Source organism: Gekko japonicus, unplaced genomic scaffold, assembly GCF_001447785.1.
Source record: "Gekko japonicus isolate JY-2015 unplaced genomic scaffold, Gekko_japonicus_V1.1 scaffold97, whole genome shotgun sequence".
In the NCBI taxonomy this organism is placed as follows: Eukaryota; Metazoa; Chordata; class Lepidosauria; order Squamata; family Gekkonidae; genus Gekko; species Gekko japonicus.
The window spans coordinates 917231-936039 of NW_015170278.1; the positions used below are offsets into that span (position 1 = coordinate 917231).

Consider the following 18809-nt stretch of genomic DNA (forward strand, 5'->3'; position numbering starts at 1 on the left):
AGGAGCGCACAGGAGCGGAGCTCCGGCAGGAAAGAGCCCAGGGGGCGGACACATGCAACAAACCACACCCCCTGCTCCCAGCAGCCCTCAGTCAGAGCAAGAAGCAGCCAGGTGAGTTGCAGAGCTCCCCCCCCCAGCCTTCCGGTCCAAAACAGTCCAGTGGCACCTTTAGGACCAAGTTTTATTCAGGTACAAGCTCTCCCTCCTCTGCAAGGACAGATCTGCACATTCCCAATAGCTAGCAATCCAAAACAGTCCAGTGGAGCCTGAGCAGTGGGTGTTGCCTTCTGACGCACTTCCGGTGATGTCAGGGGGTGTGGCATACATAAATAAGTTATGCTAATGAGTTATGCTAATGAGCTCCTGCATCTCTTTTTCTACGAAATGACCCCTGCCTATCAGATAGACAAGCACCACAACAGTGCAGAGCCTTTTCACTAGCAAGATTCAACGCAACACCATCAGCAATCTTGCACGGGAGATATAATAATATAGCATACACAGCTAGACTTTGCCATTGGAACTCTGGATGCATTGAGACAGTTTCACATATCCGTTTCCATTGCCAATTTTATGTAGGTATACGTTTTAGATATTTAAACCCTGTTTTAGCCAACACGACAGACCTTCCTGATGCTTTAAAAGTGCGCCGTCTTCTGAATGACCCCACTACTGAAGTATCAGTGAAGGTAGCCATGTTTTTACAATCAGCCATAAAGCTACCTCAGGAAAAACGACCACAAATGAGCAACACTTTGCAACAGATTGTTTTCTGTAACATTAGGCAATATTATGTCATTTGCAAAATACTTGGTTTTATATGTATGGTTTTATATGGTTTTATATGTATATTTTTTATAGTAGTCCTCTTTTAAGGTATTGTTTTATGCCAATAAAGGCTAACTGATGGACTGAAAAACTAGTGAATGTCTTAAATAAGATTAAATACAGAAACGTTTGCACATCAGCTGGTCAGACTGGGCCCAGCAGCGGCATGCTTATTCTGGCTGATGCCAGAGTGCCGTGGGGGGCATTCCAGGGCTATTTTGGGGCAGGAACGCACAGGAACGGCGATCCGGCTGGCTCCCAAGTTGGCCACGCCCAGCAGGAACTCATTAGCATAATAGGCCACACCCAACAGCAGAAACCCATTAGGATTGGCTACATTAAGGGTGTGTGGCCTAACATGCAAAGGAGTTCCTGCTACAAAAAAAAAGGCCCTGGGTTTTGACAACAAACAAGGTAAACAGAATAAGAAGCAAAGGGTGGGTGTGGCTGGATGACCACACTTCTGGCAACATGGGGGTGCGGCCTAATGTGCTAATGAGCTGTGCTGTCAGGGGTGTGGCCCAATATGCTAATGAGTTCCTGCTGTTGGGTGTGGCCTATTATGCTAATGAGTTCCTGCTGGGCTTTTTCTACAAAAAGAGCCCTGGGTACCAGAAGGTGGCAATTGTATCACCTCACAAGTGTCTCTTCTCCAAAGTAGAGATTCCCAGCTCCTTCAGCCTCTCCTCATAGAACATGGTCTCCAAACCCCTCACCAGCTTCGTTGCCCTCTGTGGGACTCTTTCCAGCTTATTGACATCCTTCCTAAACTCTGGTGCCCAAAACTGAACACGGTACTCCAGGTGAGGCCTAACTAAAGAACTGTACAGTAGCCCACAAGTTCCTCACCTGATCCTGCTTGCTGGTGTACAAGGCTCTGATTTAAGTGATGTTTTTATTGTTACTGGGTCTGGCGAAGCAAGTGAGAATCCTGATCCCTGGGACTTTTTCATTTCAATGTGTGGTCAAATCTGAGTCAGTGGCTCTAGAACTGGTAGGCTGCAGAGAAGAGGTAGTTTCTCTCCATTAAGTTCCTGAAGCCAATTTATGAATGTGGGTGCTCCTTTTGACAAGTAACACTACAGGGGTACGTGTCTGACAACAAGCAACACCAACAAGGGTGAGATTTATATCGAGGACAAGTCACACGTATTTAGTGCTTTGACATGCCAAAACATTGAGAGATTTCAAATCCTGAATGAGTTTTTGTCTTACAAAGATCTGATTTTTCCTTATCACTCATCTCTTGCAACTCAGTGGGTTTGGGCTGTGTGCACATGCATGAACATCGCTGCTTTTGATGCTCTCTCCACCTCTTTCTCCACAGCCCTGCCTGCCTGTCAGCGAGCACAAGCACAGCAGTCACCTTATTCATCATCTGTTGGGAGTTTTTCAGTGCTGGGAGAGGCTCTGCCTCCATTCCCTCAACATGTCTTCCTCTCCTATCTTGCTTGCCTGCCAGCAGGTACAAACAAATCTTTGCCCTGGCTGCCGAGCAGGCACATAAAGCCTCAGTCAATGGAACATCTCATGCAAACAAAACCTGTGTATGGGGAAACACTGTACACCAAAATGCCAGTTGGGATACTCAGTTTGGTTGGGACATCAGCCTTTTTATTCAATAGCATCCCTGTCAGGCACATATCTACTGAATAACCCCCCCCCCCGGTTGGTTTATGGAACAGAAACTGCACCAGGAAAGCATTATAGAATATACAGAGGACAAACTATCTTCCTTTATTATTTCCAAGTGTCACTGATTTTCTTGGAAGAAGACAAAGAGGAAGATGAAGAGGAAGATGAAGAAGGAGGAGGGGGAGGGGGAAGCGGGGGAGATTGGATTTATACCTGGTTCTTCACTACCCAAAGGAGCCTCAGAGCGGCTTACAATCTACTTTTCCTTCCCCTCCACTCAACAGACACCCTGTAAGGTGGGTGGGGCTGAGAGAGCTCTTTCGAGAACAGCTCTGAGAGAACTTGTGACTGACCCAAGGTCACACCAGCAGCTGCATGTGGAGGCGTGGGGAATCAAACCTGGTTCTCCCAGATTAGAGTCTGCACGCCTAACCACTACACCAAACTGGCTCTCTTTGTTACGTTAGCTATTGTACTTGTATTAACAAATGGGTTCTGTTTGTTGGCCATTGTAACTCGTTATGACTCAAGCGCACACTCCCAGCTGCTTGCTGTTGGAAACAAAATGCTTCACGAGGTCTGATTCAGAAGGGCCCTTCTGTTCTCATTACAGTTCCTTACTAGTCAAAAGGCAGACCTGCAGAAAATTCCTTATCAGTAGAAATACAAACCAGGGACTTGTGCTCTCTCCTGTCTTGGAGGGGGTTATTCTCCCCTTGAAAAGCCAAGTTCACAGTTTAGGCGTGCTACTCGACATGGCGGTCGAAGAAGAAGAGATTGGATTTACACCCCACCCTTCACTACCCAAAGGAGTCTCAGAGCGTCTTACAAACTCCTTTCCCTTCCCCTCCCCACAACAGACACCCTGTGAGGTAGAAGAAGAAGAAGAAAAGATTGGATTTATACCCTTGGCCCTTCACTACCCAAGGGTGTCTCAGAGCGGCTTACAAACTCCTTTCCCTTCCCCTCCCCACAACAGACACCCTGGGAGGTAGAAGAAGAAGAAGAGATTGGATTTATACCCCGCCCTTCACTACCTAAGGGTGTCTCAGAGCGGCTTCCCCTCCCCACAACAAATACCCTGGGAGCTAGGTGGGGCTGAGAGAGCTCTGAGAGAACTGCTCTTTCAAGGACAGCTCTTATCAGAACTAGGGCTTGCCAAGGTCATCCAGCCAGGTGCAAGTGGAGGAGTGGGGAATCAAACCCGGTTCTCCCAGATTAGAGTCCGCGCACTTAACCACTACACCAAACTGGCTTAGAGAAGCAGGTGGGCGATATGGCTTGGAGGGTGTTTTCCCCGCTTCAGTGGTGCATTAAGCTACACCTGGTTCCTGGTTCAGTCAGATCTAGCCACAGTGGTCCATGCCTTAGTTACCTCTAGACTGGACCACTGCAATGCACTCTACTTGGGGCTACCCTTGAACAGTGTTCAGAAGCCGCAGCCAGAGTAGAATGTTGCGGCCGGCCTGCCCATCAGGTCCAGTTCCCAGGAGCAAACACCCCAATACTGCAGCAATTCCACAGGCGACCCATCTGCTTCTGAGCCCACCTCAAGGTGTTGGCTTTAATTTTTAGAGCCCTACATGGCTTGGAACTGCAGTATCTGAAAGACTATCTTCTTCCAGATGTTCCCACCTGGGAATTAAAGTTGCAGGGAAGAACGTATGGCCTGCGTGACTCCATCTTTGTGACATGCTGGTGTTTAGTTGCCCTGAAAAGGGAGCGGCTGAACAGCATTCTCCCACAAGAGTCAGGGAGACGAAGCACCAGCATGTCACGAAGATGGAGTCACGCAGGCCATACAGAGAGGCCCTCCTGACTGTCTCACCCATTAAAGATGCTCATTTGGTGGTACACAAGAGATGGCCTTATTGGTGGTAGCCCCGCGATTCTGGAACTGCCTCCCCAGGGAGAAGTACCCAATCAAATCTTCAGGATGCAGTTGAGGACAGTTTTTATTTAGAACTGCATTTGATTGATTTAGATTTCATTTATTGGCTGTCCTTATTGGCTGTCCTAATTTAAATGGTGCCTTTTAAGGACTTTATAATGTTTTGTTTTTTTAAAAAAATGTTTTAGATCTATTGTAGGTTGTCTTGTGTTCTGCCAGGGCGAAAGGCAGCTAATCAGTATATTCCAAGGAACCAAATTAATAAACTTGAACATTTGATTACATTTGACATTTGATTACATTCCAAGGAACCAAAGACATTTAAAAAGAACTCAAACTAGGAAACAATTCCAATAAATTACTTTTAATGCTCCGCTTTGTGTAATACGCAACCTCACTCAACATACAATTTTTGATATTGTACATCGAAGTCATACAATGGCTTTTTACAATCCAGTGTGTGAGCATTATTATATCAATACATTTCCCCAAGCAAAATAACCATTAAATTATCATGAAGAAAGCCAAGATTTTATTGCAAATCACCCATACATTCATTTAAAAGTTCTGGCTCTTTATGGAATCAGATTTTTTTAAGGCACGTAATTATAAATATTTACAGCTTGTCTTACATCAAAGTTTTGATTTCTTTGCACGCACATAATACAGTAGATCCATCTCTCTACAGTGCATACAATTCATTTCAATAGACTGCATACTCCCGATAGACATATATATATATATATATATACACACACTCACACACACAGACACACATATTCAACAGCAAGTTAATAGTGCAATGTAATAAAATCTATAGAAAACATAGAACTTTAAAATATTCTCTTTGCACAATAAAGACCATCATAGTTCCGTTCTATACAACAAAACAAAATGCCCCACCAAGACCAATGTATGAACATATACACTCTTCCTCTTCATAAGAATTCCTTCATTATCGGCAGCTTATAGACTTCACCACAGGCCCACTCCAGTAAAAATCTCTATCTGAGCTGTAGCAGCATCTATCCAAAGTGAAGCACCTGTCAAACCCTGTGAATCTCAGGGCCAAACTACAAAACGCTTTCCCTGCAGCGTTACACACCCAAGAGCGGAGATGTCCAACTTGGATCAAGACTGCAGTCATGGGTGTGTGTGTGTCTCCGCTTCTCCCCAGCATCATTTCCCCATGTTGAAAGGGCCTTCAGGGCTCCATAGTGGGCTGCCTATCCAGAACTCAGTTCACGCATAGCCCTGCAACGGGGCAAATAATGCCCCTTAGAGCCATTTTGGCTGGGCAAATGGCACGAAGGGCTAGAGCTCTCCCTCCCACAGTGCCGTGGCTCCTGATTGTAACAGCGCACTGCAGTGCTTGGGTCGGTATGGCTGAAGAGAAAGTAGGTCAGGTCGACCCAACTCGTGGCCTCACCTACCGTGTAGTTTGGCCCTCCGTGGAGGAGTAGGTGAGGCCACGAGTTGGGTTGACCTGACTTTTAGACACACGGTGTTCTTCAGAAATTCCTGTTGGATTTGACAGCAGTTTGCAATGAATTGTCACATAAATAAAGAATAAAAGGTGGTGATCAGTGTTCCCTCTAAGCTGAGTTAGTGTGAGTTCGCTCACAGTTTTTTAGCCTCTGACTCACATGCTCAGGAAGGATGTCTCCAGAGCAAACTAATTTATGCAGTAGCCAAATCGCTCGCTCACAACTTTAATGCTAGTAGCTCAAAAGGTAGAATTTTTGCTCACAAGACTCCACAGCTTAGAGGGAACATTTCCCTTAAAAGAAACAACCCCAAACCCCGAATAATATTGCACAAGAAGAGTGAAAAGTGATGGGAAACATAGAAATACATTTTTTCCAGCACCTACAAAATTAGTCTTGTGCTGCTTCAACAGAGGTATGTATTCCAGCCCCGCCCAGGTAAAACCTCACAATAACACTAAAGCCACATCCTCACAGACAAAGGCTAGGCTTATGGAACAGTTCCACAGTACTCTCATCCTAGGAAGTCTGTGCATCGCTTTGCACACTGGTGTTCTCCACTTGATGGATGAACACAGGACGATAATCTGCATGTGCCAATGGGCCACCAGAGACCCAAGGCATCCAATGAAACCTTCATAGCACCTCAAATGCAAGGTTTTTTAAAAGGCTCCTGTGCTTTCATTCAGTTGCAAATAGTCAAGTAATGTACGTGCCAGTATGAAGCGGCCCTGTGTGATGTTACGGATGAGGTTTCCTGGGTGCTGTTAACTATGGGCCTCCCAGACACTGATCCAACAACCACTCTGCTGCGCTGGATCTCAGGTTACAGCCCTCTAAGGCCACTGAAGTCAGTGGGCTTAGAAGACGTGTGACCACTGTTCCCTCTAAGCTGAGTCAGTGTGAGCTAGGTCACAGTTTTTTAGCCTCCAGCTCACACATTTTTATCTTAGCTCAGGAAGGATGGCTCCAGAGCAAACTACTTGATGCAGCAGCCAAATTACTTGCTCACAGCTTTATTTCCAGTAGCTCAAAAAGTAGAATTTTTGCTCACAGGACTTCACAGCTTAGAGGGAACATTGCGTGTGACTCAGTTTAGGGTTACACTTTCTGCCAGGTGAGCCAGGGCCGGTCACATCTCCTCTTTCAGAATGGCTCCGAAATCTTGAAATCTCCCTGCACTGTACTCAGCAATACCATTCATTTGGGGGAAATGAAAGCAATTTTGAAATCTGGGGTCGTGGGCACCCACCCTGCCGTTATTCCAGAAAAAATCTCTTGCAGGCACATTTCCACTCTTCAATCATGAAAGTGAGATGGACGGCCGAAACGTTTCCCAGAGACGCATAAACATCCAAACAGTCAGTTTACAGTACTATGAAGGGACCTGAGTCATCATGGCACTTAAATGAGTTGTCAAACACGGGGGAAAAATAACATTTGAGGAAACTGTGGGTTCAACGACATGGACTATGCAGAGAGCGTTCCCTCTAAGCCGAGTTAGTGTGAGGGAACTCACAGTTTTTTAGCCTCCGGCTCACACATTTTTTTGTCTTTGCTCAGGAAGGAGGGCTCCAGAACAAACTAATTTATGCAGTAGCTAAATCGCTTGCTCACAACTGTAATGCCAGTAGCTCACAAAGGAGAATCTTTACTCATAAGACTCCACAGCTTAGAGGGAGCATTGCACGCAGATAAGCTAACAGGATTCTTCAAGAGTGGCATCCCACACAGAGATACTCCTGCCTAGGCCCAATGATTTCGAATAGCTTAAACGGGAGTAACTTCCTACAGGACGGCGCTGTGAGTCACCCGATAACACGACATATTTAATTTGCTCTGGATGAGATGAAATGGATTCTTTAAGAAAGTGAGATGCCTGGGACTGTCTGCACTCATTAATTAATTAATCTGTATAATTAAAAAACACACACCATTATTTAATACCCTGCAATATCGATTGTAGAAAACAAACAGAGAATTAAACTGCCCGCAGATAAATTTCACCAACGATAATATTTTACAATAGGAAAATAGATAACTCTTCACAGTTGATACAAAAAGGCACTGATCCACTTCGACCGGGACGGATCCTTCTCTGCCTTTCTTCGTGTTTGCAATGGAAATATGGCATTGGGAAACTTTCACAGTGGGGAGGGAGGGATTCCAGAACTCGGACCAGGAACTCCAGAGGGTTCGAGGCTGGGACCCAGCACAGTGTGCCGATGTGGATGAGGTATGCGCTGATCTGCAAACGTACTTCTGGGCCAGAAAGGAGGAGGCGTGTGCAACACCGACCCCTGCACTTGGCAGGCAGCAAGCAGCCTTTGGACTGGCCGGGGCTCCGTGCAAACACCAGGAGGAGGAGCCCGGCCTCCTACCTGGGCCCCTCCAACAGAGTGGTGCCCTCGGCTCCTTAGGGACAGGTCAGCCCACTGGTCACGGGAGGGCCATGAGCCCCCGCATCCCTTCCTGGCCCAGATGTGAGTGCAGCTGCCCCAGCCGCAGCCCGGCCTGAACAACAAGACCAAAAATCTGCTTCATTCTGGAAGCTGAAAGTCTTCCTTTCCACCAGAGAGTGGCCCCAGCTGCCGGAGACCCACACGACGGGCAGCGGCCCCAAAGATGCCAGTTCAGAAACTGGCAAAGGGGTGGCACCGAGGCAGCGGCTGCCGCCAGGTTCTGGCCTGCTAGGCGGCGGGTGCAGGGAAGTGGCTTCTGCCCCCCACAGCAGCTCCGGACCAGCAAGCATCACCCAAGGGTGGGCATGAGAAAAGCCGTGGGAGCGCAGGGCCCTTCCTGGGGGTGGAACGGGGGGGGGGCCTGAGAGGGCGCTGGAGGCCACGTGGGGGGGGTGCAATGGAGGAGCAAGATGGGGCTGCTGAGAAGGGGTGAGGGGGTGGGGGATAAAAGCCGAGGCAGAGCAAGAAGGCAGGAATGGGGGGGGAAGAGGCCAGCCGGGGAGGCGAAGGAAGGGATGGAAGGAAGGCAAAGGAGGAGGACAAAGAAAGGAAGCTGAAAGACGGGCAGGTGAAAAGGAAAAAGAAGAGAGTGCCAGGAAGGAGAGGGCAGGGGAAAGCGAGGACCAGTGCCAGCCAGAGTAGCTTCGTGGGGAAGAAAGGGCAGGAAGCGGAGGTGCCCCAGGGCATGCCAGTGTGTGGAACATGCTGTCAATAAAGACTCACAGGTCCGCAATTCCTGGCTGGTGAAGATTTGAGTGTAGCTCTGGAATGAGGGTCTAATGGGCCCTTCACACACCTGACCTCATTTTATTTTTGCCCCCCTGTCTTTTCTCAATGTTCCCACTGAGGTTCTCTCGGTGTGAACCGGGGACGGCTGCTCCATATTCAGCTGAACACGGGATGCAGCGTTCCTGGAGGAAATGCCCCACAACTTTGCGGCACGAACACGAAGTCCATGCAGCGTTCCTGGAGGAAATGCCCCACAAAGCTTTGCGGCACGAACACAAAGTCCATATCGTTTTTTCTCTCTCTCTCTCTCTCACTCACTCATTTGTTCGTCTGATTCAAGTCAAGAGTTACAGCTGCGTCTCTTCCTGTTCCCAAGGATACGGGGGGAAGTGGAAAGACGCCGGAAGGGAGGCCAGCTTCTGAAGTTTGGGACGGGGCGCCGGCTTCGGCTTGTGGAAGGAACGCCGGCTCTGTACCCGTCTGGCGGCTGCAGACCGGTGATGCGGCTGTGCGTGGAGCGTCCAGTTCTTCTCGCGAGGGTCCCAAAAGACAGGCTCCTCTCGCCCTCCGGCCTCAGGAATGGGACGTCCCAGCTGTGAGGGCCCGGGATCGTAGCTTGTTTCAGCACAGTGACTTGTACTGAAATGTCCTTGGTCCCTTGTCCTCGAGGGCCCTTGCCTGGGGAGGTCAGGCGGCTCCCGTTGAGTGGGAGTCAAGTACTCTGAGAACGGGAAACTCTCCTCATCTTCCAGAGGGGTGTAGTCCTTTCGCCAAGGCCCTGAGAGTCCCCCTGGAAAGAAGCCAAGGCGTTCCTCTGGCAAAGGAATCTCTGGTTTTGTTTGTTCGTATTCCCAAGGGGGCAGCATTTCACCGGAAGGATACCCTGAGACCTTAGCACCAAACGTTGAGTCACCTGTTGTGGCAGAAATTTGGAAATCAGAACACAGTTGTGTCAAAATGCACACCCAAATATAGCAAGGGAGAGTCAGTTTTAATAGCAATCCCCCCCACACACACACACCCCGTGGGCCCTTGGCTGACTGCACTCTGCTTGAAGGGGGTGCTGATTTTACCCCGGGGGGGGGCGTAATCAACCTGCTAGGCCTTCTATCCAGCGGAGAATTCAGAATTCCGCAGAAATACAGAGGTGGGAGAAAGACTACCCTAGCGTTAACGACAGGGGCTCAGCTAATTACTTTCAGCATTCTACAATTAAGAAAGGTACGTTTATACATTAGTCTCCAATTTTGATATATTTATTTGCTTCTCTGTCCAAACAAATGGTGACCATATCAACTAAGCTCGTTATTCCTGTTTGGATCTTGCGCCTGTTAAACATCTTCATTATGGTGTATGCTAATTTGCTGCTCACCCTCTACCTATATGTATGGACTGGTGACTTCCATTTCAGTGTATCTGAAGATGCACACAAAAGCTTATACCTTGGGAAAAAACTTTATTGGTCCTAAAGGTATCACCGGACTCGAATGTTGTTCTGTCGCTTCAGACCAACACAGCTATCTACCCAAATCTACCCAAGTGTGGGTGTTTGTTTGGAATTTCTTGTTTTGGAGCGCCACCCAGTGGCTATTCAGCCTGGCTTTCTCATAGAGACCCAGGCTCTCGTCAGAAATAACACAAATGTATCTATTTCTAAAAAAAATCAGTCAAGCTACTAATCGTAAGTAAGCTATCGTTTTTTGGGACAAACGCAAACTGACTAGTTTGCTTCCAGGAGAAACCACAGCCTTGGAAATCTATTCTGACCTCACTGTGCTGAGCCAACACTTTTAAAAGTCTCACCAGCCTTCCCGACAACCCACCACGGCACACAAACATACATCAGTCTTTGCATACATCAGTCCCAAGAAATACTAATGAAAAGAAAAGAAAAGGTTGCTTAGGAGGAAGAAAGAGAAAGTGCAGACACCAGAAAACAAAAAGACTTCCCAAGAAAAGAGACGCAATCCTTGTGTGAAAGGAGAGAGAAGGGGATAGAAGCTCAGCTGTGTTCTGTAGAAGCTTCCCTGGAGGGAGGCATCGGCCTGCACTGGTGCCGAGAACCTGCAGCACCCAAGCCCTGCACTCTTGCTGCGTGGGGTGGATGTGTTAATCAGAAGATCTATCAATCAGAAGATCTACTAATAGATTAGAGGATCTATTGATCAGAAGTTTCTAAAGGAAAAGGCCTCTTGAGTAAGAAAAAACAGACACATCAGTGGAATACAATTATCATCAGCTCTGAGATGGACGCACTTTTAAAGACCAATGTTTCTCTTGGTTTTGGAACACAAAGGAAGAAGAAGAAGAAGAAAAGGAGGAGGAGGAGGAGATTGGATTTATACCCCGCCTTTCATTCAGAGTCTCAGAGCGGTTTACAATCGCCTTTCCCTTCCCCTCCCCACAACAGACACCTTGTGAGGTAGGCGGGGCTGAGAGAGCTCTTTCGAGGACTGTCCTTGAGAGAACAGCTCTGACAGAACTATGACTTGCCCAAGGTCATCCAGCAGCTGCAAGTGGAGGAGTGGGGAATCAAACCCGGTTCTCCCAGATTAGAGTCCGTGCACTTAACCACTACACCGAACTGGCTCCCAGTTAGTGCCAGAAGCCGCTAAAGAGATTAAAAGCAGGAACAGGATATAAAGTGTCTAGATGTCAACTTCCAGGGAATTTGTGAAATTAAAGGGAGTCGGTAAAACTTAAGAAGACCTGGCCCTCCAGGCCTAGCCGGGGCTTGTGCTGAGTGTATAAAGAATAAATGTGACTTTCAGGCATAGAAGTCAAAGGAGGAAAAACAGGGAGGAAAAATAAGACGGAAAAATAAGAGTAACTGTTTGCAGGTTGGCTAGAGACTGCCAAGAGAGATGCAAAAGCGGAGACGACCAGCATGTCGGAAGTATTACATGGGTGTTGAATCCGGGAGGAAGGCCCGGGGCCGTTCTTCGGGGAGGTCAACTTGCAGAAAGGAGTCTATGGATCTAGTGCTCAGCCGGATGGGGGCCAGCCGCTGGAAGTTGCTGGGAGAGTAGGGGATCTGTTCTTGGGCCCTCGGGGACGGCACCACCATCTCTTCGGAGTACAGCCACGGCGGAAACCTCATGGTGGCGGTTTGTTCGATGTCGGCTGAAAATACTGGGTTATCAACTCCTACAAAAAGTCCATGAGCAACAAATTCAGTGCCTGAGTGAACAGAAGCGTTTCTGGGTGGTGGTCAGGCTGCCAGGCAGGAATGAGGGAGGCGGAACAGGGCGGGCCGCTGACACATCTGGCTCATCTGGATGCAGAGAAGGCTCAGGTGACTGAATCTAAGTTGTAATATGAAGCCACTTTACAGCTGGTCAGACTGCGTCTCCAGCTAGCCTAGTTTAGTCCCAAGTGCTTTTTTAACAGGCGATGCCATAGATGGAAGCGGGACCTCCTGCACGAAAAGATGCCCTCCTGCCGAACTGTTGGCCTTCCCATAATGGTGCCTTCAGGTTACAAGAAAGGGACAACAGAGACAGGCCCGTAGCTTCACTAATTGGGGATTATCTCATTAAAAATGAGAGCTCCCTTCAAACACTGCGGGACAGAAATCATACCTCCCGTACTGGTAAGAATACTTCTCATGCCAACTTCTGTTCTGAGAATTAAGAACAGGCGTCTTATTTATAGCGATACGGGCCCTTTTGACAACGAGAATATCCAATTTTTTTATCGGCATCTTATGAAATCATCAGACCGTTTCTGTCATTTTCTCTCTCTCTAGGAATGAGGGAGGCGGAACAGGGCGGGCTGCTGACACATCTGGCTCATCTGGACTCAGAGAAGTCTCAGGTGACCGAATTTAAGTTGTAATATGAAGCCACTTCACAGCTGGTCAGACTGCGTCTCCAGCTAGCCTAGTTTAGTCCCAAGTGCTTTTTTAACAGGCGATGCCATAGATGGAGGCGCGCCCTCCTGCACAAAAAGATGCCCTCCTGCCGAACTGTTGGCCTTCCCATAATGGTGCCTTCAGGTTACAAGACAGGGACAACAGAGACAGGCCCGTAGCTTCACTAATTGGGGATTATCTCATTAAAAATGAGAGCTCCCTTCAAACACTGCGGGACAGAAATCATACCTCCCGTACTGGTAAGAATACTTCTCATGCCAACTTCTGTCCCGAGAATTAAGAACAGGCATCTTATTTATAGCGATAACGGGCCCTTTTGACAAAGAGAATATCCAAATTTTTAATCGGCATCTTATGAAATAGTCTATTTAAAATCAGACCGTTTCTGTCATTTTCTCTCTCTCTTTCGTAGCACAAAGGACTTTCTCCCTTCTAGTGACAGAGCCAAAATTGAATGCAGAAAAAGACATTTTCCTTGAGACTGCGTAATGCAATGTTGCAACCTCTCCATTTCAGCCTGGAATCCAAATCTTGGCCCCCCTGAGAAAACTGGAAAACTGATTTATTTATTTTTGCAGCCCTGAAAACTACTAACGTTAATGCCCGTTTTGTTTCATAGGGTTTAAGCCACAAGACTGAAAATGCATTTGATTTCAAATATGGAAAATGCATAAGATTTGAATCTATGTTTTTTGTTTGTTTCAGTGGACATTATTAAGTTATAAATCGCCAGCCCATTATTATCAAAACATAAACTGACACATAATAATAATAATAATAATACTAATTTGGATTTATACCCCACCCTTTACTACCTGAAGAAGTCTCAGAGCAGCTTACAATCTCCCTTCCCTTCACCTCCCCATAACAGACACCCTGTGAGGTAGGTGGGGCTGAGAGAGCTCTTGTGAGAACTGCTCATGAGAGAACGGCCCTGAGAGAACTTGTGACTGACCCAAGGTCACGCCAGCAGCTGCACATGGAGGAGTGGGGAATCAAACCCGGTTCCCTTGGATTACAGTCCACACTCCTAATGACTACACAAAACTGGCTCTCAAATACCAAAGGACTAAAATCACACATTCATTTCCTTACCACTCATATCCATAATATTCTGCCTGGTGACATTAGCAAGGAAATCCATTGCCAGCCCTGTGTGGAGATTATCATAATTATTCTCCTCAGCCTCAGAAACTTCAGTGTCTGAAAGAAAAAAGTTGAGTTTCATCACTAAACTGTGTATCTTTGACAAGTGGTCCAAATCAACTTTAAAACTGCTAGCATGGTTACAACACTGAAGTACCACGCAGACGGTGAAATAAGAGAATTATTTGCATCTTGTCGTGTCCCTTTGACGGAAGCCCTCCAGGGGAAACTGACTGCTTGGTTTTTCCAAGCAAATCCACCAAATGTCGTATTGTCGTATTGTTTGTGTTCTCTATCTACCAAGGAGCAGGACTTTATGTGTGGGTTTCAGACTGTTTCCTTGGTATTTAGATATCTATAATTTACTCTGCTGGCATATGGACAACCAAGGACAGATATGGGAGGGGTGGGTGGGATAGCCATTATTAATGTCAAGGACCCCAGGGGGAACTTGCAGGAAAATAATGGGGGGAGGTCAAAGTGAGCCCCTCCATTCTTTACAGATGCCTAAACAACTGGGGGCTGCGGTGACTCAGTGGTTAAGACGCTGAACTGCAGACCAGAAGGTCGCTAGTTCAGCAGTTCGAGACCTGAGTGCCGCATGACGGAGTGAGCTCCCGTCTCTGGTCCCAGCTCCTGCCAACCTAGCAGTTTAGTTTAGTCATGCCGGCCACATGACCACGGAAAGGTCTTCGGACAGCGCTGGCTCTTCGGCTTGGAAACGGAGATGAGCACCGCACCCCTAGAGTTGGATTCGACTGGCTTTCGAGCAAGGGAAACCTTTACCATTAAACAACTGGGGGTTGGATCAGGATGAACACAAACAGCTGTTTTGCACCCATATCACTGGCACTTCCGCTCTGCCTGGCCCTGCTGTCTACCTCTTCCTTGCTGCTGGACAAGTAAAGAGGGAAGGAAGGGCTGGGGGGGGGGAGGGCTGTGCTTAGTAGCCATTAAAAGGCTAACCTAGAGAGCAAAGGGAGACATGAGCACAAAATTAGCACCCCGTATCCTGCAAAGTGCCCTGTGCTGGATGCTGCTACGTATATGAATGAGAAGAACACCACTAGTGGTCAGCTCTCAACGCAAAACGGTTCAATGCATCAGCAGCGACTTACAACCTCTACTGGATAATGACAGTTCTCTTTAATGAGTACTGGGGTGGGCGAACCTTTTCTTGCACACGGATGGCCCCCCCCAATCTTAAACAACCCCTCACCCAAAATAATACAACCTCTAGTTTGAACATGGACAGTGGTACCAGAGCTTGCGATAAATCCCGATGCCAACTTTGCTGCCACTTACACCCAGACAGCACAAGCACTGGACCTAGGGCTGCCAAGCCACGGCGGGGGATCCGTGCGTCTTCACAGGATCCCTGCCGCGGCTTGGCAGCCCTAACTGGACCTAACAACAGCAACTACACCATCTCAGGCTCATTCACTTGCTCATCTTCTAACACCGTACACACCATTAAATACACTGCCCTTCTGTTCTCTACACAGGGCAAACAGGTCAAACCCTACACCAAAGGATAACTAGACACAAATCTGACACCAGGAATCACAAAACTGAAAAACCTGCAGGATAACATTTCAGCCTCCCAGAGAACTCAACGAGCTGTTTTATTGCAAAGGAATTTCAGGAACCGACAGGAACGGGAGATTGCTGAGTTACAGGTTGTCACAACACTCAAGGTTTAACCGAGATATCAGGTTTTTCTTTCACCACAAATGCTAAATCACGCAGGTCTCACATCTGCCTGTTAACTCTTTTATTACCTGTACGCTAATGTGCTGCTACTCACAGGTTTTACCAACTGCTTTAATCCAATCTGAGCTATACTTATTGCTCTGTTACTCCTGCATCTTGACTACAATGATTAACCCTTCCTGGCAACTAAACACCCCCCCCCCCATGTAATGGTTGAGAAAGTCTTGTTTCGGTGTATCTGAAGATGTGCACATGATGTGCACATGAAAGCTTATGCCCAGAATTAAACTTTGTTGGTCTTCAAGGTGCCACCGGACTAAAAAATGTGTTTTATTTGTTTGTCTTATTTATAGTCATTTGGCCTGGGGCTCACATTCTTGGGGGCCCCTCAAATGTACACTTTTGATGTTAACTCTTAATTTGGTTACAGTTACAGACACAGAAATACTAGCTTCCCCAAGCGCCTGTTTTTGGCAGGATTTTCCCCACCGGAGCCTGGGACACTCCCCTCCCGGAATAATGGGGCCAACCAGCCACGGGAGGACAAAAGCCCCCCAAACAAATGGCAGGTACCAGTCTCCATGCCTGCCATCTAGGTGTAAAGCATACTGATTGACACATTATATATTGTATCTTCTCTGCAGTGCTTTTACTACTGATCTGTTGCCTTGCACAGGCTGTTTGATGCCATGAAATTTGACTCGGTTCTGTTTTCACTTATAATGTTTAAACTGGTGCACCCCTTCAAGCCGCCCGTCCGTTGTCTCACTGTTGAAGTTAATAGTTTATAATGATATCAGTTTATATGATAATCTCTCCTTATATTATAAAGCCGATTTGGGGTGGCTTCTGTCCTATGGGGTGACGAGATTCCATTCACACCAAAATCAGTTGGCCGCCTCAACTGTCGCTCACAGACGAGTCCCGACCCACTGGCTAGCCTGCGTTGCTCCGTTGGCTCAGTCCCGCCCACAGACCCGCAGCCCAGCCTCTCACACAGCCTTTCGTCTGGGGACCTGTCCATCACACCGTCTCGCCATCCATTGCCGGCTGCGTTGCCAAGGTCTGACCATCCATTGGTTGCCTGCGTTGCCATGTGTGGTCAAAGTCCCGGAAAATCAGTCCTGCCCACAGAAGCCCCTGCCAGCGTCTCGCCCTCACTCTATGAGGAGACGCTGGACTGGATGGACGGGCGGCCACTAGCAGTCACTCATGCACGTCTTGGGAGGTGGCGGCATGGGCCCGCCTGGCCTTGCCGCGGCCTGCTGCCTCCCTCCTGCGACGGCCTGGCCTGCGCCTCCGCTGCCTTCCTCGCCACACTCTTCCTCGCCCCTACCTCCCATGCCTGCCCGCTCATGCGAGGACACTGACAGGAGGGGAGGGAGGGACCCCGGTGGCTAGCCGCGCCGCTGTGGCCCTGGGGGCGACGGCGCACAGCCATCACAGATGCCAACAAGGGTGCCAGCCCACGGAGGGGCTGCGGAGTCACCACTCCAGCCGCTCAGGGGCTGACCGCGATGCCCATGCCCCGCAGGCCGCCATCTCCGCTGTGTCCCTGAAGACGGCTCGGGCAGGGAGCCGCTGCCAGCACGTCCCCTCGACACCCCATGCCCGGCGTCTGAGGAGCGCCTACAAAGCGGGGAGTCTGGCGGGAGCTGCGAGGCGGCGGCTACAAGGTGGGCCCCCTTTCTAGCAATCGTTGCATACTTGCTGCAACGGGCCTTGCTCCCAGTCATTTATAATGATAATAGTTTATATGACTTGTAATACAAATGATAATAGCTTATAATAGTAACACAAATGATAATAGGAAGGTCACTGGGATTTGTAAGTTTTGCATGATTGTAAACAGATTTTTTTTTAATGTAGGCTCACTCGCAGCTTTTATGCTAGTAGCTCTTTTGACTCATGGAGTAGAATCTTTGCTCATAAGATGACACGGCTTAGAGGGAACATTGGAGATTCCGGTACTCCTAGTCCTACAACACTGCTTATTATATGTTTGCTTATTATGGGTTTTGTCCCACTGATTGCACTGACTGACACTGTGTGATCCGTCTTGAGTCTCACTGAGAAAGGCGGACTATAAATAGATGAAAAAAATCTTAAGACTAGCACCGCACGAGTGTTACAATGAACATCAGCGCTCACACTGGAATGGGGACATCCCCAAAGGACTCCTGGGAGAATTCAGAGACATCCTAGTGAACATGAGGGCTGCCATCTGACAAATACTTTCATGGGAGTAAGTCCCATTGAATGACACTTACTTCCAAGTAGACCTGCTTAGCAGTGCTCTCTTAAAAGCACTCTTAACCAGGTCTACTTCTGCTTCTTAACTAGAACAAAGTTTGAGTCCAGTGGCACCTTCTGGGTATAAACTATCATGTGTGTGTACACTTACAAGTGTGAATGGACACGAAACTTGCACCCAGAATAAAACACCGTTGGTCTTAAAAGGTGCCACTGGACTCAAACTTTTTGTTGCTTCAGGTGCTACCCACCTGAATCTTTCTTCCTAACCAGGTCTACTTACTTCTAAGTCCCACTTTGATCAGTGGGTCTTACTCCCAGGAAAGTATTCTTGGAACTAGGCTTTCAGTTACCTAAGTGTGATCCGCCAGCATTCATATTTGCATCCAGAAAAGGGGAGGGGGCAGACCTCTAAGGTCTGGACACTCATGAAAATCAGACTGTCAAAATTCACCAGAATGTGAACATTTGCTGTAACACATACAGTCAATCTGGACTGACTGACACTATCATCAGGGGTCATTTGGGGTCAGAGCGCGCCGGAGCACCACTCCGGCAGCCCAGGAGCTGACACAAATGGCGGTGGCGGCAAGCCCTGCCCCCGGTTACCTACGCCGAAGTGCTGTGGCCCGGGGGACGCCTGAGGAGGCCCGTCGCTGGCCCCCCGGGGCCTGCGCTGGAGCGCTGTGGCCCGGGAGAGGCCTGAGGAGGCACATCGCCGGAGCGCTGTGGCCTGGGGAAGGCCTTGATTGCAGTAAGTGAGAGATCCACGTCAAGAATCCGCAGGGGTG

The 18809-nt window shown here is 48.2% G+C and overlaps 1 protein-coding gene across 1 annotated transcript in view; it reads right to left on the reverse strand.

Moving 5' to 3' along the window:
* Positions 1–11931: 11931 nt before the first annotated feature.
* Positions 11932–18809, reverse strand: part of SLC9A3 (solute carrier family 9, subfamily A (NHE3, cation proton antiporter 3), member 3) — a 98406-nt gene continuing 91528 nt past the window's right edge. Inside the window, exons 15-16 of the mRNA XM_015417717.1 lie at positions 14002–14109; positions 11932–12179 (exon numbers count right to left, since the gene is read on the reverse strand). Of these exons, the coding sequence (XP_015273203.1) occupies positions 11932–12179; positions 14002–14109 (356 nt within the window). The remainder of the gene's footprint in view (positions 12180–14001; positions 14110–18809) is intronic.